Source organism: Stegodyphus dumicola, chromosome 5 (assembly GCF_044657685.1).
Source record: "Stegodyphus dumicola isolate Sdum_Otavi_A_Nest chromosome 5, ASM4465768v1".
Taxonomy (NCBI): Eukaryota; Metazoa; Arthropoda; class Arachnida; order Araneae; family Eresidae; genus Stegodyphus; species Stegodyphus dumicola.
In genome coordinates, this window is record NC_140772.1 from 16980756 (window position 1) to 17004028 (window position 23273).

A 23273-nucleotide genomic window follows, 5' to 3' on the forward strand; every position below is an offset into this window, starting at 1 on the left:
ATTGAGACATTAATGGCAACAAGAAACTAAATAACTCTCTTTACAAAATTCATCTACAATTTTTTATAATAGATGGTCAGTCTAACCAATATTGTCATAAATTTCTGTAAATATTTAATATCCCATCAGTGATACTTGTAATGTTTATAACTGATTTTTATAGCTTTTACCATGCATGGATGCTTAGAACATTAAAAAATATCATGTTGTTGAATGTTTGCTTCTCGGACATTAAATATATTCCTTATAACTTATCCTCACTTTTCACTGTATCTGTTTGTGGTCTGTAACTTTGTTTTATAATGCCCAAAACTTGTTTTAGTAGCATTTATAATGTATGGATGCTTATATCTCTTTTCAAATAATAAACCTAACCATATTTTTGTGGTGTATCACATATCAAAGAATGCTACAAAATATCATGTTGTTCAGTGTTTTCTTTTCAGATAATAATGTATATCATTTACAACACTTGCATGTATATGTAATATAGTATAATATATTCATTGCATGCATCATATATGTTTATACATCAAGTGCCCCTCTAGAAAACAGCACCAGAAATTATTGTGTAAAAGAACTATAGAAAGAAAACAAAATCTGAACGTGACATACCTGTACATATGAGAAATAAAAATAAATCACAAGAGGTATTGGAAATAACTTTCCCCAACTTATAAATACAGTTAAATATGGCATTGCAAGTTCATAAGTGTGTCTACCAGAACTGCCTGGATTTCACAGTGGATGCTCTGATGTAACTCATTGAGGATGCATGGTTTGCCTGTGTAGATATTTTCCTTTAAGGTTATCCCATCTGAGCTCAAATCCAGTGACTTTGGAGATCAAAAATGTTTTGAAATGACTCTGTAAGGGAAACTCATTCCAGGGTTGCCAAACTATCTTGAAAACTGTAAAAAGTCAAGGAATTTAAATATATTTTAGACAAAATCTGTAAAAGTCAGGGCATTTCTTCGTACAGCAATTCCCCCCACCCCAAAAAAAAAAGCGATTTTTGTGCTAATGTTAGAAGTAATCACTTTCTTGGCGAATTATGCATCGTGGGAGCATCGTTCGGGCAGAAAATTCATAGAGCCAATTTTCACAGTTCCAAACAGATTGTCTTTTAGAAAGGTAAACTGCAAGTTTCCAGCAACTTTGGTTTCTTATACCCTGGAGAATTGAGAGACTCACATAAACGATGCATGTGGAACAAAAGAAAATACCTTCCCGTTCTCGTATAAAACAAAATCGGTTTAATCCTAGTATGCGGTACACACAGGATTTGGTGACATTGATAAACATTAATCTCAATCATCAATGAAGAAAATAATTGCTATTATAGTTATTAATAGCAGGGAATTATATATAGCTATATGTAATTGGTAAATTTTTGTGTTTTCAAGAGTTACCATAATTAATTTGCCTCTTAGCACAGCCAACATGCACTACTTGGATAACCTGGAATTTTCTTAAAACGTACGTAGAAAACCTGAAAAACGTCAGGGAATTTCATTCACTTTTGTGAGTGGCAACCCTGTCATTCCACCTCCGCCATGCTTATTCAAGAAGTGTGGCATGTTGCCAGCTGAATGTCATTTCCCAATCATCTGACTGGTTCACTAATTCATAAAACAGTTTCATACTTGTCACTGTGGAGTTTGAAAGAATAGGTCTTATTATCCACCGTTATGATAATGCACAATATGTGCCTATCTTTTGTGAATGAAGTAGTTTCTCAAACAATGGATACTGGTTTTCACTAGCCCACAAATGTGTGTTTTAAGAGTTTACACAGCTGGATAGATGAAATCATGCCTCATTACTGAACCATATGTATTCGAATATCCCTGGCCTGTTAGTAATAACTTATTGAAATCATTGTCAATTTCATTGTGTCATCAATGTGTTTATCATAATCAGTCTCATTAAGTTCATGAGCAACTGTAAACCAGTAGGGATATAGGTTGGCTTTGTTTGCAGCTGTTTGATATGTGTTTTGTGACATTTCACTTTCCTGCAATAAATTTCAGAGAGACTTTGTGGGAGAAGCCAAGAGTCGGTGTCTTACGTTATATACATTTGTGGGTATCCCCCACTGTGTTAATCCAAAACTTCCTGTTTCCTCACCAAGTTTTATATGTAGCATTTAGACAGTGTTTGTCAGCCACTAAACTGTTCCAAAATTATTCATGTTCGAGTCAGTCCAATCATTACCAGGACCAATCATTACAAGTCCATTTTGAAATTTACTGTAGCATTACTGCATGCTAAAATTGTCAGATTTTCCTTTCTACGCTTATCACCAGAGCTACCACTTCAGGTCAGGCCAGAAGACTTTTACTAGGTAACATTTTGTAATTAAGACCTGACTCATTGCAGTTAAATATATATAATATTTCAATTTAGATTAATTAATTCTTGAAATTTTTCTTCCATTTCTTCAAAATGTAATGATAGCTTTTACCACAAACTCATAACAACATAAGATTTCTTCCATCATTTGAACCAACTGGCACTTGCTGTGAAATCTAGCACCTTTCGTTGAAATTATTACCAAAATATAATGCTTTTTTCAGTAAAATAGGTAAACATATCTAGTTTCTCTCTGTTTTTTCATGGTTTTTCTTTCTTTCAATGTGCAACTTTTGATGCGCATCATTTTTCTGTTTCTTTTTGTTTCCTGTTCTAGAGTTCCATTGTTACCCATCTAACACCAAAGTCATCAGCTACCTTCTGCATTGTCTCTCCCTTGTCCAGTCTATTGATTAATTTTCTCTATCAGTGCAAGCGGCCAAGCGGTAAAATCGCTGAACACTGGTAGTTCGGTCCAAGGTTTGAATCCCGCGAATGGACTGGCTGCATGGGCGTTTTCGTGGTTTTCCCCATGTGTAATGTGTATATGAACCAGTTTCCTTTAGAAAGTCCTCCACGAAGGCATCCCTCCCCTTAGGCAGATAGCTCTAGTGTACTTTGCTATAATTAAATAAACCAAACCAAAACAATCTCCATCAGTGCAATAACTTTTCTCTTTTTGTCATCATTCATTCTGTATCTGTGTAAATTTCAACTTTAAATGCCACAGCAATTGCTTTTCAAATTAAATCGCACTACACACAGACACATATGTATGAAGAGTGGTAGACGATAAACTGACACGCATACAACAATAAACTGCAGTGAATAACAGGCACAGTGATTTTCATTTTTTATTTTAACATTTTTTGCACTTTTCATGCAATTTTTCACTGTGTTTCTGTTTTTTTATTATTGTGTATGGTTTGTTTTGAATAAAATATGGGATGGATTTTAAATCGATTAATTTAATTATTTTAATTTATCTTGCATTATATATATAGAGAGAGATTAGCATTTATAAAATAGCAGAAGCTTTCTGTTTTAAGCTTAATTTCGTTACAACATTGGTAGAAGTAAGGAAAATCAATATTATAGAAATCTATATGGGAACAAGAAAAGTAATATGACATGATAAGATCATAACTTTGAAATTAAAGAACCAATACTTCCTGTTTCATATAGCTGTTATCAAGGTGCTAATTTTTTATATCCAATGAAATGAATTCCAGCCATTCAAAGAGTTGTAAAGTAGCCTGAAGACAAGAAAATCCAAGGGGCAAGATCTGGTGAATATTATGATGATGCAAAATATCCCAGCTCTCTTTTTAATTTTTTTGTTTGATATGCATTGAAATGTGAGCCCAGCTTGATGGAAAACAACATCTTAATAATTGGACAGTTGTGGGTGCTTTGCTTCAATCTCTGCCTTAATAATTGCCATTTGGGAACAGTACATTTCTGAATTTTTTGTCTGATTTGGTAGCAACAATCCATAATATAGCATTTCTTTTTAGTCCTTCCTGTACTTTTTTGAATATTTAGTCTGTCTGTTTAGTTAGAAACAGCACTTTGTCCATGTAGAGCACAATTTTTACAAGCAGTCTGATTAACATTTTTCCTTGTTTTAAGATGAAAGAGCATATAATGAAAATGACATTTTGGGTTCCCCATTTTTGTGCTGAAAAAAATATTATGATATGCTACAATTATGCAATTCGAGCAGATCATATTTACACAGATGCTTCAATCCTTTTCACTTCTTATCAGCAGGAACAAAATAATTAGGAGAATATACACTTCAATTTGAAAATTGGCAGAACTTTCTGGATGATTTAATATATTTTATCATTATTGTTTTATAATATGGGAAAATTTGAAAAACTTTGTAACAGCTGCACTTTTAGATGTTGAAATTCCAAAATTATAGATGCTAAATAGTCAAAAGAAAAATTTAGTGCTTTTTGGAAAAGTCAGAAATTACTCTAAAAATTTCATACAAATTTCAGTTTAAGGAATTTTTTTCTCACTGTGGTCAATGGTGCAAACAATAAATTTCTAAAATTTTTAAGTTTGTTCATTGAATGAAGCTATGTGCAAAAAATTATTTCTGCATTAAATTGTTTAGGAGCTTAATAAAATTGTGCTTGCATTTTTGACATATTAAGGAATATATAAAAAGAAGGGAGCATAATATATAAGTATTAATTAAATGTTTTATAACTGTGTATTACAAAATTAAAACAAGTTTGCTTTAAAATCATAAAACTACAATTTTTGATGGTGTATTTAATCTCTTTATTTATTTATTTATTTATTTTTAATATTATGTATATTGTGTATAATTATTAAGGATTAAAACTGTTTTTTCCAATTGGTATATGTTTAATTTTTAATTGCAGTTTAAACTTTTGGATCAAAAAATCAGAGGCTTGATTCTTAAGGGTACCTTGACAGATGTTGAAAGGGACAATTTAAAGAAGTCTATTTGTTTCTACATGCATCATCTTTATGAGAATTTAAATAATGTCAGTTCATGGGATTTTGATGTAAGTTTACTGAAACTTAGTTAAGTCTAATATATTGTGTTTCTTATTTTATGAAACTGTGTGTAGCTTATGCTTATAGATACTTTTTTTCCAGATCTGTTCTTTAAATACTGACAATTATGGCAGTGCTATTATTAGTAAGTTTATGAAGTCACTTCCACTAATTCTGAATAGCATACCTTGTAAAGAACTGAAAACATTTTGCTTTCAAATTCAGCAGCTCGTTATGCAAGACTGTTGTCGGTAATTCCTTTTCCTTTTATTTTCTTGCATCATCATCTTCTTCTTCCGCCCCCCTTTTTTTAGCTAACTCAGTTTAACTTTTTGGTTTAATTTATAGTTCAGTCAGCCATACCAGTGGTGAGTGGTAAATATTAGAAATTTTATTCAAGAGAAATGAGCTGGCTGTATGAGTTTTTTCATGGTTTTCCCTATGTAGGATGGTTCATATTAGTTTCCTTTAGGAAATCATCCATGAAGGCATCCCTTCCCTTAAGCAAATAGCTCTGAAGCAAATAGCAAATGGTTCTAATATCCAAATAATTAACCTAACCTTAAAATTAAGCTGTGAATCATTTTCATCATAAATCTCAGAATTTCTCTTTAATCATAATGTTTTAATAATCATAATCATTAATCAGTTATATCTTTAATCATAATCATTAAACAATCTGAATCATAATTGACCATTATTTCATCATTCATAATATAAGGGTCATTACAGTTTAACTGTTTATTTTAAATTTTTGCGGCTTAATGCCTTTTAAAATCAATTAAATGCATTTTCAAGAATAAACATGTGCAGTAGAAGTATAGTAATCTGAAAATGTGTGTAGTCCATATTCATTCTTGGAAGTAAATAACACAAAATTTTAGGTTTAGATGTGGTGGTGGTGTATTTAATTATGGCAAAGCACACTAGGGCTATCTGCCTAAGAGGAGGGATGCCTTCGGGAAGGACTTTCTAGGGAAAACTGGCTCGTATACACGTTACACATGGGGAAAACCACGAAAACACCCATGCAGCCAGCCCGTTCGCGGTATTCGAACCTCGGACCGAACTACCAGTGTTCAGCGATTTTACCGCTCGGCCGCTGGTGGGCTTTAGATTTAGAAAATTCAGCATAACTATTTTTGCTTATACAGATATGGAAATAAACTCTCTTAACAAATGTACACTATATTTTTTATATATTTTGTTTAAAGAAGTGAAGTTGTTTTTTATTGAAGGTATTTAGCATTTTTGTGTGCAGGAAGTGCTCTTTCTTATACTAACTATGGATCAGATATTTATAAAATTTTCATTTTAGATAAACAGTTGCATTTTTATTTACTCATACTATAAATATAGTGAGCAATATATTAAATTATTTTTGAATATAAATATTTTAACTACTTAATTTATTAAGAATTTTCTTTAGTTATGTTATTACTTTTGGTTTCACTTTAAAATCATCATTCTATCATAAGAGCACATCTTTTTTCAATGCCATTTAAATCATTAATAATGCAACATTTAAAAAAGGATTTTTCGATAATTCTATTGTCCTGATCCTTTGATGAATGGCTTAAAACTGCGTAAGTGCTTAAGTGTTGCTTGAATCTGAAGTAACTTCTTTTTTTTTTTTTTTTTTTTTTTTTTTTTAAAGAGTAACAAGTTATTTCTTTGAATTCTCATGTCTTTGTCTGTTTTAAACCAGATTTTTTTTAAAAAAAGGTAACTTCTTTAATGTTATATTGTTTTGACTAATTTTTTAGTTTGTTTTATTCAATTACAGTTTTCTTTAGGAATTAATTATAGTGCATAATTATTTTGTTTTATAGATTTGAAAATTGACTTTTCATTGAAGTTTAGATATTAAAAGTTATTAAGTTTAATTTTTTTAGATTTGAAGACTGTGAATTACCACTTGAAGCAAATCCAGTGTCTGTTGTTTTAACATCACTAAATAGTGAAATTCTAAGAGAATCCAAAACTTTTCAGACTGTTTTTGTTGGTACTTTGTGGAAGTTAGACATGGTTATAGATACTAAAAGGTAATATGTATACAGTTTTAATATTGCCATCATTATCAGCTTTATACTGTATAATCTTCATGTTTTTATATTCATCTTTTTCCCCCAGAAAACATCATGAAATTGATTCGGAAGGAAATGCTGCGAGAAAGGTTGCTGATCTTTTGAGTATTTTTGATTGCAAATGGCTGAAATATGCTAAAACTACACCAAAATGTCAGAATAAAGATATGAATAACCTGTGGATTAATTTGAAGAATATCTGTGACTGTTTGAATAGCATGTTGACTCAGGAACCACTTCCTACAGTGAAATTAAAATTAACTGCATTTAACATAAAAAAGGTATATTTTTCAATCAAAAAAAATTTAGTGTATTATGAAAACAATGCCCCCTTTTTAAAATTGATTTGTTTATTTGCAATATTTTTTGTCTTTGATATTTAAGCATAGTGCAGAGATATACGTGATTTTTTTTTAATTTTATGAAGACAGTTCATGAGATGTATTATGGGATGCCATAGATGTTACAGGTCTCAACTGTATTAGTGCTGCTGTGGAAATATGTAATGTATCAGTCTGTCTGTGTGAATAAAGCTGCATAAAAACCATCATTATAAAGTACTTTCACCTTTTGGTCACTTGTCAGCTTTTGTGATGATCATTTTTATATTACCCAGAAATGATGAAATGCCAGATAAAATACATTTTCTATTAACAGAAAAAATTCTAGTATAAATAAATACTAATAAGTAATAATTGCAAAGGCTTAAAAAATTACCCATAAAGGAATCTCAGAAAATGAATGAGAATTATTTTATTTAATGTTCCTTACTGTTTATGTTCAAGTACACTAAACTGAGAGAAATTACTGGAAGTGAATTGTAAAATTTGTACATGTTCATTTTTAAATGAACAACACCAATAAAAATATGTTTTAAATTAGGGAAAAAAGCAATCATAATTTGGCATAGATTTTGAATAAAACTGTATTGCTTTTGAGGGCAGTCAATCACAGGTCCATCTTTTTCAGAAGAAAAAATAATTGTTCAAAAATATTTTTGGTCCTGAAGAAGAGGGACCTGATTGCCCTCAAAATCTATGCCAAATTAAGGTTGCTTTTTTTGTCTAATTAAAATTGTGCATTCCATATTTATCTGCCAATTTAATAGCCACATATGTACACAGAATTCATAAATTGTATATGTATTCAAATAGCATTATAAGATATGAAGTTAGAAAATGTATTTATTGCCTTTAAATGAAAAGTTTGTCGTCATTCCAGGTTAAAAAATCTATGTAAAAACTGAAATTTTGGAATTTGATTATATGAAATAATTTTAAACTGTGATATATCCAGTTAGCTTGCTAAAAAATCTGGCAGTGCAAAATAAATTTCTTGCTAGTAAAATTGGACCATGAATGAAGCATGTCTTAAACCTAAAGTGATTGCATTATTTGCACATCCAAAAGATGAACAATAAATAACGTGGGTGGGGAAAAAAAATGTTTAAATGAATTATTTGAAACATTCACAAATGCTAAAATGTAACAAAAGACACTGCCATGAGAAAATGCAAAGAAAATTACCAATATATATTTAGGTAAAAGAAGTAAATAAAAGCATAAAAGTTTGAGTGGCAAAAACGTTCATTGATCTGTCACTAGAGAATAGATGACTATTGCTGGAAACACATGTTTGACAACACTGATTCATGTCAAGAATAAAATCTCAATTGATCTGTGTCCATTTATACAACAGATGTATTCTTAGGTTATAGAGATTCTAAAGGAAAAGAAACAGAAAATGTCTTCGAGGAATGCCATATGATTACTTTCAAGTCGGGTGGTCTTGGTTGTCATTCCTTATTCAGAGTTGCCAACTCTCCCGATTTAGGCGGGAGACTCCTGATTTTCGACCGCTCTCCCGCCAACCCGATTTACAATATATTTCTCCCGACTTTTTCTTATTCTTAAAATTTCTCACGATTTTTATGGAACTTGGCTTAATACTTTGTTATATAAACAAAAAACAAAAAAAAAAAAAAAAAAGTGATTTTGGCAGTCTGAAAGCAATTGAATTTTCTCTAGGTTATATCTAAAACAAAACCTTGCGAATTAGATAACTTCTGCTTTGTAAGTGAGAGCAGAGCATATACGTATCCAGAAACGTCGTTCTCCAGTTCTCCAATGGGGACATCGTGCTCCACTACGTGTCATCTGGCATATATTAATTAGCCAATGAGGACAAAGCAAGCTGATATTTGGATGTTCTTTAGTTATTTCGGTCATTTTGTCCTGAGTTGTTTGAGTATATGTGCCTTAGGGAAATAGTTTTAGAAATTATCATCTTTTGTTATGTCTGCCAGAAAGGTGAAATACTCGTGTACGTTTCAAAAATCGTACACAGTTGACTTTCTTTCCATTATTTCCTCAAGGAAATGTAATAAATTTGTGATGTGTACTGCCTGTCGTTGCGATTTTTCGATTTCGCATGGTGGAAGGGCGGATGTTCTCAAACATGTGCGTGCACAAAAACACAAGGACAACATGAGTTGTGTTGAAAAAAAACAAAAAATAAAATTTTTCTTCAGAAACAGAGGACCAAAAAGTTGCTAATGCAGAATGTCTGCTGATGGAATTTTAAAATATAGGGAGCTGTCTAGAATTATGTTGGCCATCTTGACAGTTCTCCATAATAATGCAGAGTGTGAGAAAATTTTCAGTATTGGTGCAAAAACGAGGACTAAATTTAGATCTAATATTAGTGATGACACATTAGAAAAGCTTTTATTAGTGAAAGCAGGCCTACGTGGCAATTACTACGAACAAAATTATGAAGTTTCTTTCTTAAAGAAAGCAAAATCTGCCACTGTTTATAACATTTGTACGAAAACTAATTAAAGTGGTTTTTTTTTTTCTTAATCGATGCAAATAATAAAAATGTTTTTTTATGTGTAAGGTATTTTTGTGTTGCTTGCATTTAAGAATTAGTTACTATTTAAAGTTAATTCATTATTAAAAACTATATTTTCATCATTTAAAAAGTCTTTTTAACATTGTGAAAAATTTCCTGATTTTTGAGTGTCATAGGTTGGCAAGTATGCTTATTAAACAGTGTCTCCATTTCTAAGCACTAACTGATAATCCAAGCTAACTGAGCTCGCACATCATCATCTATAAAAAAAAAATCAGCATCCTTGGCTGCAAAAAGTGAGTGAATATTTTATGTAAGATTGTGACCTCTTTGTTTACTCCAGTCAAGGTGTCATGAATGAAAATGTAATGTAGGGCTTTTCAACTGGGGGGGAGGGGGGGAATGCAGTCAGCCTTTTATTTATCTGTTAAGTATGTAGTTTGAGTTAATGAATATAAAAAGCTACTTTTGTTCTCAAGTTGTTTTGGTATTTATCAACATTTTGTACACTTTTTATTGTTTAATTTATAAAACACATTGAAAAATTATCTAAATCTAGATAAAAATATGTATCTATGTTTTGGAGAAATGATATTCTAGCAATACTAAAAAGGTTTGGGGCAAATAAAGTTGAAAATTCCTGATATAGAGATTAATGAGGTTGCCAATAGCAGACTTTCTCAAATTGTGACCGCTGTATGCATGCATTTTGCAGATGTTACTGGTGTGATGATGCATTCCAAACATTCTCCAGACCAGTAACCATCGGGAATCGATCTGTTGACAAACCTAGATCTATCTGTAAAAAGCATAATATTCCATATTTGTGGACTCCAGTTAAGTGATTTCGAGCTTTGTTTAAACAGGCAGTTTTGTATGAGGTTGATAGTGGAATGCAAACCATTGATAATCTTATGTACAGTCTTTCTATCATAAGAAAAGCTCTCGCCAGTTAGTTCAGCTGTCTGTTGCTGTAGAAACGAGCCATGACCCATTTTCCGTAGGGGTGTCTTGAAGATGAATGATAAACTCTTTTCCCTTCAGCCAACAGTCACTAAAAACAAAATGACAATAAAGCAACCCTTGGTTCTCCCCTATTTGAAATATACTAGTCCTGTTGCAATAGCAACAGACACTGTGGCGGGAGATGTTCTTCTCGTAGACAGACAGTACAGCTGATCTGTATGTAGCCATCTGTTGTTCATAATTTTTCTCTTTTAGTCTCTCTTTAGAGTCTATAATGCTGAGAAAGAGTGCACAAAACAGGCCGTTTTTATGTATAACATGGCTTTTTGTTAAAACCTACTTGCTAGTTTTTTTTTTTTTTTTTTTTTTTTTTTTTTTTTTTGTGTGTGTGTGTGTGTGTGTGTGTGTGTGTGTATACATGTATGCAAATTTTGTACCTGCATGTCATTTTTTTGCCAAATATGGTAATTTTTATATTTGTGCTTAACGTTTGAATACTGATGTATGTACAGCATGGTAAGATATGCACATGATTAGCAATGTAGTGCATGCTCCCAACATGAGCACCAGTAATGTCATTTCGAAACAGGGTAAAAGAGGATAATAGATAGCAGGATTTTTTGGAGGAGAATAATGTGTGCTCATTGTTTGTTTACATAGAAAGTTTAAATATGCCTTTTATAACAAGTATAACATTTTTGAAGCATTTAATGGAAAAAATGATGAGCTTCTAATAAAATATAGATTTTATTCTCAGTTCATGGAGATAGATAGTTTGAAATCAATTCTATCTGTTACAACATCACACTCCAGCTCACTATTGTGTTTCTTTCTTGATAAATTTTTATACATCTCAAAACTGAATCTCTATTCAGAATAATATTTTTAAACGTTTCCTGACGTTGCTCAGCAATGGTTATACAATACAAAATATGGTGTTGCCACACCAATGTTAAGGACAATAAATGTAATTATTTGTTAAGTAAGAAAATATTACAGAAGATGCAATCCAAGCTACCACTTTTCTGATTTTGATTATGTGAGAATTATAAAGTAACTATATTATAAAGTAAACTGTAGATAATTTTAATGTGAAATTGCTGCTCACATTAGTGAAAATCTGACAGCTCTCAAGTGACTATGCTGAATGCACTTGTGGGGGGGTGGATTGAGTGACTTGTAAGATCATGATGACCTGGCACACTAAGACATTTCATGAAATTAGCCCTTGCTTCACCTATTATTAATAGTACTATAGTGCAGGCTTCTGTAGTTACAGTGGTGCATTTCGTGATGAACATGAACGTATGAATGGTAAGACATTGTCTTTTCAAATAGGTTCTGCTTTTTTTTAAGCACCATAGTAGCTAAATCTGAGTATGGTAACACTAGGAGTGATTGTTTTTTAGAATTTATCTGACTAACCAAGGCTGCATTGCAGTGGAGTTAGAATCTGTGATTGTTTGCATGCTACATATAATATGCGACACTTTCTCATGGGCAGCATAAACATTTCTGGGGTGCTCGACTGATCTTTCACAAATTGAACATGTCTGGTCCTTGATTGGACAAAGATGATATTTACAGTTATCACCAGTGGTTACAATAGAGGAACTCTTGCAAATAATTGGAGCCTGATGGATTGCAGTATTTCAAGTTGGCATCATTCACAAACTTTAATTTTAATGCAGTGTAACTATTCCACTTTATGTCCCCTGTTGCTCATACTGGCTACATGCAGTATTGATCTTTCCATATTATGTTTATCCAAACAACTTTAAATTTTAATAATTTCATCCTGATATAATATTTATCATATAAATATGGTTTTGTTGCCTTTTGTCCTTCATAGTTTGTAATTACTATAGCCAGCAGTTTAGAATAGGAGGTATTTTGGATTACCTATAAGAAGTTCTAGATGACAATAACAAATGACAGGAATTCATCAAAATTAACAAAATTTACTTCCTCTAAATACAGAGCATTAAATTAAAAAATAAATCCTATCAGATTTGTGACATAATTAAAAGATTACAGATAATTTTTTTGATAAATATGTGGGGTGTTATGGGAAAAAGGAACATTTGAGATTTTTTCTCTTTTCTAGAAGATTAAAAGAAGAAAATTTAATTTATGCAAAATTTATTTCTTTTTCTTGGTTTTGTAAATTTAGCATGTTTGAAACCCTCCGAGTGGCATAATGTATTGGATCTGCTCATGAAGAAATGTATTTAAATACAATATATTAGATAAATATGCATACATTTTTTTATTTTAGCCTCTGTTTTCATAAACTTCCATGCATTAAGATGATATTTATATCATTTAGATAAAGTATGAAAACTAAATATATTTTAAATTATAAACTAATGTATACCAAGTGACAAAAAAATCTCATGACATTTAACAGCAGTTATGCCACTTAGAGGATTAATTACAAGTAATAATACTGATGATGATGATATAATTATAATTTGACTTTTCTTATAGCTTATTAACTGTTTGCCTTTGGAGTATTTATTTCCTGCTAATCAAATGAGATGTATTATTGGGCTGTCATTTCTGTTGTTCATGCTCCCAGACAATCACAAGATTTGTGAAGCTATGCCACAAGCTGAAGAAATATGTGGATTCTTAAGTGCTATATTTGATGGAGTGCGAAGTGTTTGGTTATTTGATTTTGTAAATAATGGTCTGTACTTGCAAGCAGTGATAAAAACACTTGAAAAGTTGGCGAGCAAAGTATGTATAATACATTTTATCTATTTTCAGTTTATCAGAATTAGATGCTGTTTTAACTTCAGAGAAATCATGACTTTTACTTTCTTTTATGACATTTTTATTGTTTACTTAATATGATTTTTTTAGCAAAAGCAAGTGAAAGACTGGACATGGATGACACAATTCTTCAGTCATATTATAAATCTAAGTGCGAGGAATGTGGAATCTCTCATGTCTCTTGAAGACTGTTTATCTAAGGTAAGGACTAATATTGGAACTAGTTGAGTAGTTATATGCATGTTCCAGCCTCTTCAGCAATTTTAACTGCATGGCAAGTGCAACAAAATACATAGAGTTATATGTACTTCATATATTTATATTAAAATTGTTGTTATTATTTTCTTGGCTAACGTTTTGGTTTATAATGTATGAGCATGTTGATTTAGTTATAATTTAGTTATAGTTATATTCTAAGTTGTTACTTTGTAACGGACAAATAAGTCAGTTGTGTAGCATATTTCTGCATAGTACGGGAAATTGCCTAGTTATATTAGTATACAGGAAATCTGATTCGGTGATTTCTCTATGTGGCCTGTCATACCTGCCTGGTATTTTTTTTTAATCTCGACTATTATGAAATTTTTTTATGTTTATTGGTATTTAGGATCTGAAACAGTATCATTTTATCTTTTTCGTTATCTTCAGTGTAAATGCTACATTTGGGGTGGGTGGAATAATAAATAAATTAATTTTGTGGTAAATTTATTTGTTTGATAACAGAAGTTCCTGAAATAATAATAATAAAAAAAAAGATGATATATTTATATAAAGTATTATAACAAAATTGGCAATGTAATTTTTAGGTGAAAGCCTTCATAATTCTATTGAATGGAATTCGATCAACACTGAAGTAAATTATGGGTAAAATAAAAATAAAGAAGAAAGCTGATGTAAATCAAATGCTGTCTGAATTTGCTTTGAGTACATTATAAGGTTTTTTTCCCCCCATTTACAGACACACACATGTTTTGAGAGCCTTTGTCTAAATGCCACTTTGGTCTAAAAATATTTAAAAACAGCATATCTTGAAAATTTCTGGTAGACAGTCTCACGTGCTGGAGATATAAATTTTTTATTCTCTACAGTGTAGCCAATGCTCACTTTAAAATTGTTCAGTTTTTTAATCAGAAATTCATTACAGTTTTACAAACTGTGAAATAATCAATAAAACAAGTTCCAAATTTGGCCTTCCGGGTACCCATTTTCGGGTGGAAGACTGTTATTCAAAATTTAATGACTTTAGGTACCATTGTTTTTTCACAGTGCAAGAAACATATATGCATTAATGCAGATTCATCATTATTTAGTTTCTTTAAATATAATACAGGGTGATAATATTTGGTGGCAACAATTTGAAAAGTGATTCAGCTGTTTGTACTGATTCAACACAAAATGCCATTTTCAGACTAATAGCCCTTCCGGGCTAACATTCATTTGGGCTAAAAACGGGATCAGCCTATATTTTCCGTAAAGCTTGGAAAAGATGCCTATAACCAGAAAATACAGTTTTTCAAGCAAAAATTTTAGCAGTTAAAAAGGCAATAAAAATTGCATTTAGTAATAAATGCAGTCAGCTTACAATACATTCAGATTCTCTGTCTTCTCTACATGCAATAGTAAACTTCAACTAGCCTTCTCCACTTGCACAAGAAGTTTTTCATGTCCTCTAAGGTAATATTCATATTAAAGTTTCACTTGGTTGAGATCAAATCTGGCTGAACGAATGAAACTCTGTTCCCCAATGCAGGGGAGCACATGAAATTATTAACATAAAGAAAAAAAATATCTCAGTAGCCCCTGTTTGACTGAACACATAGCTGGATATGGACCCTTCCCCACTTATTATTCTAAGAGAAATATTTCTTCATCATACAGCTATGCTTGTGGCGAAAGAGTATCTCCAGAACACTAGCTTGACATTCATGCCGTTAATGCAAGCACATCGCAGCATTAGACTGATTGCAAACAAACCCAAGTTTTGAAAGTATATTATAAATAATCCAAAATTTCATCACAAAATCAACAGTATTATAAAATACTTCTCAGAACAAGGGCAAAGTATTTGTCAGCAATAACTGTTATGAAAAAGTCTTTATATTAGGACAACAAATTCTTCTAAACAATAATTGCATGAAAATGTTTTGGAAAGTTTGCACAGAGCTTCTTTAGGCTACTTCACTGGATAATTAGCACTACAGAACAGTACTTATATCACCATATGGCAGTCCTGACATTCTGTATGCTTATTTCTGTCCTGTGGTATTAACTCTGTACACATGAAATAAGTATCTTAAACCTTAAAAGTATCCTGTAAGATTCTCACTAGTGTATTTCTCAGTTACTGTAGAAAGTGACGAATCTTAAGAACTAGTTAGTGAATAATCACTTAAGTTCATGCAACAAGAAACAACAAGATGGAATGGTAACTAACCCTTTATTATTCCAATAAGATTTAAAAAACTCTGTCTTGGAGTGTACAATAAAAGCCGACACTTGGGCTTGAACTTAAGAGACTAAAAATTAAACTAAATTTAAGATTAACTAAAGATATATAGCCGAAGCTATCAAGATTCTAATCGAGTTGGCCCCTTAACTCTATTTGACTACGAAGCTTATCAAGGGCCTGAGTATGGCCGAACGTAATAACAGCTTTGAGAGAGAGAGTAGCCAAAAGGCAGACGCGTGGAAATCAGAAACTCTGATTCTCTCTAATTCTGCTAGTAGACTTCGCGGTTTAAATACCGCTTCTCCTCATTAAGTATTCAGAGTGATTCCCAAACTACGTTCTGGCCGGAAGTAGTAAGTTGAAGTTAAGAATTTGACAGGAAAGGAACTTAAAATTTAACTGTTAAGAAAATTAGCATAATCCTTACAATCCAATTATTAAAATTTAAGCTGAAATTAGTATAGGTTTTACAGAAAAGGTCCATGCATTTCAAGGCAGTCTGACACGTGTTTCCTCTTCAAAAAGCTGAAATATTTTGATGTTAAGCTTCAAAGATACACTTGTTTTGTAATGGATCCAAATACTGTATAATTGTTAAGTTTTAAATTTCTAGTAATCTGGTATATTTTAATGCATTAAATGAAATTACATTTTTTTTAAATTTTTTTTTAAAATTTTATTTTATATATATATATATATATATATATCAAGCAAAGCAGTAATAACAATTTATAAAAAAAACAATTTTGGTCTAGAAAACATCTTGCGCAATATGCTGCAAAATAAGTAAAATATAAAAATTGTAGTAAGCTCGCCTAAAAGTTACCAAGAGCTGCTGCTCCAAAAGGTTTAACACGTTTTCAAAAAATTAATTAGTACACATGAAAATCAAATCATTAGACATGTAAAACATTAAAAAAATTAAAAAACAGAAAAGGTTAAAAAGTAAGCGGAAAATGGTAAATTAGCCCAACTCGACTTCCAAACAGGCTTTTCAAGGGAAATTTCATTTATTTGAATGTCGAATCAAGCTAACCCCATTACACGTTTCGCCGAAACAGACAATTGAAACTTTTTCGCTAAAAATTTTTTTAAAAATTTAGACAAGGTGTCTTGGAAATTTTAATAGTCTCAATTCTCTGTTCCAGTTTTACATGTCTAATGATTTGATTTTCATGTGTACTAATTAATTTTTTGAAAACGTGTTAAACTTTTGGAGCAGCAGCTCTTGGTAACTTTTAGGCGAGCTTACTACAATTTATATATATATATATTTAAATTTAAACAAATTTAAACTCTTAACAAATACGTATAAAAGGAAAAAAGGAAAAAGGTAAAAAAGTAAAAAAAGAAAAAAGCCAAAATAATTTTAAATAATTTTAAAATATGCAAACATGTAAAAGATTTAATTCTCGAACTAATCTACAATATCATTTAAATTCAGAAGCATGAGCAAATCAAGTGCAAAATCTATCCATGAAAATAAATCTACTAATTTAATAAATTAAAATTAAATTAAACAATTTTTTTTAAAAATGCATATGTGAATGATCGTAAAGTATGCAGGAGACAGACTTATCAAGGGGAAGTTGCCTCCAAACCTAACTCTCCAATCATTCCAATTTGTGTTTCGTCATTCATGCAGGCAAGGGTAAAAGTCAAAACCAAAAGTAATTCCAATAAAGTGGTACCCTTAGAATTTAACATTTAAGTATTAACATTTAAGAATTAAAGTTCAAAAAGGAAAATACTAATTAAGTCTTTTGAGAAACAAGCAAGTAAAGTCAAGAATTAAACTTTTTCTTAAAAAATTAATTTTTTATAAAATAATAAAAAAATCTAGAAACCAATGTATTTTAGAAATCCTTGTCTACAGAAACTTCCCCTACACGAATATGCATATCAATAAAAAGAAACTATAAAAGAACTATACATAATCCATATAAACCAATAAGAAATAAAAAAAAAGAACTAATTCACAATTTTTAAAAAAATATATATTTAAAAATATAATTTCATATTTAGAAAATACTTAGATACTACATAATTTTTTTTTTTTTTTAAAATACTTAAGTAAATAGTAAGTTTTAATTCTAACTTACCTACTATGTGAGTGTTGGGGTCTGCAAAAGTGTTGTGAAAGAGAAGTAAGTGTGTTCTTCAAATTATATATTCAAATTATGTAGGTAAAGTTGAGTGTCAAGCTGCTATCTTTGTTGTAGTAAAAAATTTTTTGTAAATATTAATATTAATTAAATTAAATTAAATTAAAAATCCTAAAGGTAGTAATATCAATTATTTACGGAGTTAAGTAACTGAGCCAATCAAGAGATGTATGTTTGCTTGAAGGAAATGAAAGTGAAGTGGTATGTGAAAAAAATGTAAACTGTTTGTAATTTGAAATGTGTGTTCTGTTAAAAAATTGTGAAAGAATATTTAATTAAATATGTATTTAAATTTAATTTTTTAAATTAAACTCAATTTATTCTTATGAAACAATTATATATATATATATATACTAATCTGTTTAAGGCATTAACATAGAACCATGTCAAAAAGAAAGTCAGCCTTCTTTTTCCTTTCCCATGAAATTTTTGTCCTTGTTTTCATGATCCAAAAGTTCCTGACAAGTTACTATGTGATTTTTTTCTGATCTGGAGTCAGTAGATGTGTGATGAATTTTGCAATACTTTGACACATTTCCAATTTCTCTATTAAAATGTAACGAAATGATTCAATTAAAATGTTATAATCATCAATCATTACTTGCAGTTAATCACCAATTTAAACATATTATTTCAGGAATATAAACTAAATGAATTTTGTCAGTTGAGGTCAGTAGATACCCTAAAGCTAGATGATCATAAATTAATTGGTGACTATTTGTTGAACTATATAAACCATTCATAACATTGCATACAACTAAAGCTGTGATCACGATAAATTTTTTTCATCATTTTATGGATTCCTGTAAATACCCCTTTAGGTTTAACATAAAATTTTATCTTAATATGGTGTATATGAAATTAACCGATTTTGAAAAGTGTAGAATAAACACAGCAAATGCTTTAACAAAGTAGTGTAATACAGTAACTAGTCAACAAATGCAACAACTAAAATCTTTTGTGTAGGTGACTGGCATGCAATGCTACTTACCAAAACTTTCCTGAAAGTTCCTTAGTTTAGACCTTGTATATCTTAATCAAAATTTCAATATCTCTTTGATTTTTTTATGTTCTACAACAAATGCTAATACTGTTATTGCATAGTTATTGTACATAGTTACTGTAAAGTTTATAAGCTTAAAATGCACTAATAACCAATGTATCATTAAGCATTGAATAATTTATATATGTGTCAAACAATATTATGCATATTTTGGTTTAAACATTTTCCCTCATAATTTGCAGCTTGAAATTAATTTGGAAAATAAAGTCACCATTCTTGTTATCTGTGTGCTACAACAGGAGCTGGCAAAGGTATGATAAAATTTCATGCATAGAAATTAAAGTTATATGAATGAGTGAGTAATAGGTTTTTTAAATGTATAAAACTTCTTGTTTCTTTTTATTAGATTATCCAGCGAGCTTATCTACAAGATGATTACAAAAGAAAAATTGAATCGATAGCATCTGTAACTTGTTCACATATTGTTAAATGTTTAAAATACAATTCTTCTGAATTACCAGATGACCAGATGTACAGTCTTCTAATTAATTCCTACATGGAAACACTTGAAATTATGACATCTGCATCCTGCCATTTTGATAAAAATAAGAAACATGAATGTTTGAAACTTCTGCCTAATATTTTTAAAAATGTTTTGGAGATATTACAAGGCCAGGTATGTTAGTTAATTTAATAAGTATTATTATATTAAAACTGATAGTTTACTTTATTTCAGAACTAGCGACCCGCTCCGGCTTCGCACGGGTATAAAATGTATAGCCCAGAGGTGGGGAACCTTTTTACCATTAGAGGCCACATTTAAATTAGGCAGCAATAAGAGAGGCCGCATAAGCTGATTGACCTAAGAAAGTGACTTTTGTGAAATTATTATAGTTTTTCTATAGATTTAACAATTTATTGCATTATATAGAAAAGATAAAATATAATACTACAAAATTTTAAATATAATATACATATAAAATAATATAAAAATATTATAAAAAATACAATAAAAAATATTTTTTTATTCACTAAGTTAGTGACTTATTTGGCTTTGTTTTTTGTTTGACAGTAATTGTATATTTGGATCAAGCTTCGTAACACACAGCTTTAATTGATCCTCTAAATGTGCATCTGTAATTTGCGTTCTTAAATTTGTTTTTATTTTTGACATGAGAGAAAATGTTGTCTCGCAACAGTAGGTACTTCTGAAGCAGGAAAGTAAACGGCGAGCATGGGATCGAAGGCATGGATATTCAACAGCATTTTTCCAGATTTCTATGGGATCCTTTTTAGCGTTAAAAAGGGATTTAATGATACCATCTTCCCCTAAATCAATTAACTCCATTTGTAGTTCTGCAGGAGCCTCGGATATATCTATTAAATGTGGTTCAAATGCCAGTTTCATAGCAGGAGTGTGCTCGTCAAAACAGAAAATTTATTAGTATACTCTTCTATCAAACAATCCAAGACACCTACATATTCATCGAATATTTTATTTTCACAGTTCTGCTCATTTAACATTTTAGCTAGCTCCGGGAAGTGTTGTGCAGATATTTCCGATCGACAAAGCAATGTTTTGAAAAATGATAATTTTTTTCTAAACGCTTGGATCTTTTGCCACATTTCATAAATATACCTTGTTTCACCTTGCAGGCAGATATTTAAATTGTTTTGTTTTGTCATCATATCAGACAAAAATGCAAGGTTTCTGAGAAATACTTCATCTGATAGATCACATTGTTTTCCTTGTTCTTTATAAAAGTTTAAAATTTGTCGTCGTAAAGACAAAACTTTTATCAAAACCTAACCTGTTGATAGCCAGCGAACCTTGCAGTAGTACGGCAGGTCAACACTATACGTTTCCTCATCTAAAGAGAGCATCTGCCGAAATTCACGATGATGCATTCTATTTACGCGAATATAGTTGACAATGGCAATGGTTCTATCCAGAGTGTCTTGCAAAATGGTAGATTTTGCGCAAATATTTTGCTGATGCAAAATGCAGTGAAATGATATCAATTTTTTCAAGTTTAAGTTTTCCTTTTTTAACAAAGCAACGAATCCTTCTTTTTTGCCTCTCATGGAAGGTGTGTGACATAGGCTATACTATAGCCTATATCACTCACTGAAAAAATGATTAAAATCGATCCAGTAGTTTTGATTTATTCATTACTGCCCGTGGCTCGCACGTGTTAAATTTGGAGTAAAACAGTTCCCCTTTCCCTATAATATGAAGATTTCCTGCTATCTTTGGAATATCTAAATTCATACACTACATTTTTACTTATTTACTTTTTACAACAATTAATATATTACAGAATGTCTTTATATACAACGTTCACAGCTTTCTTGTCATTAGTGAATGCGTAGTACAGTGATTGCGTAACTGATATGTTGTCATGCTGAAAAGCACGTTTTTTTTTAAGTATATTGTTATTTTCCTCGCTAGAGAGCTCTGATAATAAATGCGTCCGATCGCTGCTAAATTCAAAGTGCTATAGGGAGAACTGTGGCCTCCGACGCTCTATTTATAGGCTCGCTCCTGCCGCCCCGGCCGGCCGGTACCGCCGCAAACGCTATGTCTCTCAATTTTTAAATCTGTAGACCTTTTCAATGTGTACAATACTTAGTACATTATTTTGATAAATCTCGTAGGGTTCAGCCTGCGTATGCAGTGCAAGCAGAAAAAATGCAATTATTTACGACATCACATTAGAAACCTAAAAAATAACAGTATTTCTCCACTATTTAATGGATGTTATTATACATATAAACCTTCCTCTTCAATCACTCTATCTATTAAAAAAAACCGCATCAAAATCCGTTGCATAGTTTTAAAGATTTAAGCATACATAGGGTTATAGGGACAGAGTAAGAGACTTTGTTTTATACTATGTAGTGATTAGCACTGTCTTTTTGTACTCTCATTTTTTTAATCCCATTTGTATTATTTCAGAATACAGTCAAAAGTCGTTAATTCGGACACCCATAATCTGGAATGATCTATAATCCGGACCTCAAAGCTAAAAACTTTCTGCGCATGCGCCGCGTTGGCACATGCGCACAGGCGTTTTACGCGTGAGCGTAAGACCTTGACTACTGCGCATATGCATGTGCACAAGTGCAGATTACATTTTCGCCTGCGCGTTTAATGTATAACGGACGGTGTAAGCTAAAATTATCTAATTATCTATTTCAGTTAATCTTAATGATTGCGTTGTTCCTTAATCTTCGAATTGGATCCCGCTTATTATTTTTTGCGGACTGTAAGAGCAATTTTATAAAAGTAAACTTGAACTTTCGATTATGTCAAATAGAATTTCCGATGCTGGAACTTCCAAAGGATCTACAAAACGAAAGTATGTTTCGATGTCCAACAAACAAAAAGTGGAATTGCTTCAAAAAATGGATAAAGGCATGAAGAATGTGACAGAGAGGTTAGTGAAAACGAAAAAATTTCGTTTGACAAGTTAGTCGGTATTCTCGGCACAGCAATTAACGGGACTTGAACAGCTTAACTTTGTAACTGAACAAGAAATTATGTCTTTTTATAGAATTAAAGAGAAAGTATTATCACATAAAATGAAGCAACTTAAACAACTTACATACAAAATTCATACCAATTTAAAAATAGCAGAACTGCAGATACAAATTTCTATTATCATAGTCTGTAATTAACATTAGAAATGAATCAAAATTTCATCTTGATATTTTCTTGATAAGTCTTAATTGAGTAAATTATGTGTGTTTTTAAGGTTATGCCCATATTTTTATTTTTCATGGACTAAACATAGTCTTTTTATACAGACAGTTTTTGTTAGAATATTTATGGGCTGTAAAAGAAAAAGGGTAAACTAAATATTATCATTTAACTTTTTTTTATCATATGTATTTTTTGCAACTCTATTTACATTTGATATTGTTATGCTGCTAGCAAATTTTCAAATAGAATGCATAGAATTGCAATCTGACATTCAACTTAAGGGAAAGTTTAATCCCGTCTCTTTGTAGGGCTTTTATAAATCAGTCTTACCAAGAGACAAATATGCCTCACTGCACAGTCATGCATTATT

At 30.9% G+C, this 23273-nt stretch overlaps 1 protein-coding gene across 1 annotated transcript in view; it reads left to right on the plus strand.

Annotated features, from left to right (window-relative positions):
- The window catches only part of LOC118197064 (uncharacterized), a 100946-nt gene that overhangs the window by 56774 nt on the left and 20899 nt on the right, over positions 1-23273 (plus strand). Inside the window, exons 14-21 of the mRNA XM_035368541.2 lie at positions 4758-4904; positions 4999-5147; positions 6792-6941; positions 7030-7264; positions 13293-13544; positions 13671-13781; positions 19440-19508; positions 19604-19873. Of these exons, the coding sequence (XP_035224432.2) occupies positions 4758-4904; positions 4999-5147; positions 6792-6941; positions 7030-7264; positions 13293-13544; positions 13671-13781; positions 19440-19508; positions 19604-19873 (1383 nt within the window). The remainder of the gene's footprint in view (positions 1-4757; positions 4905-4998; positions 5148-6791; positions 6942-7029; positions 7265-13292; positions 13545-13670; positions 13782-19439; positions 19509-19603; positions 19874-23273) is intronic.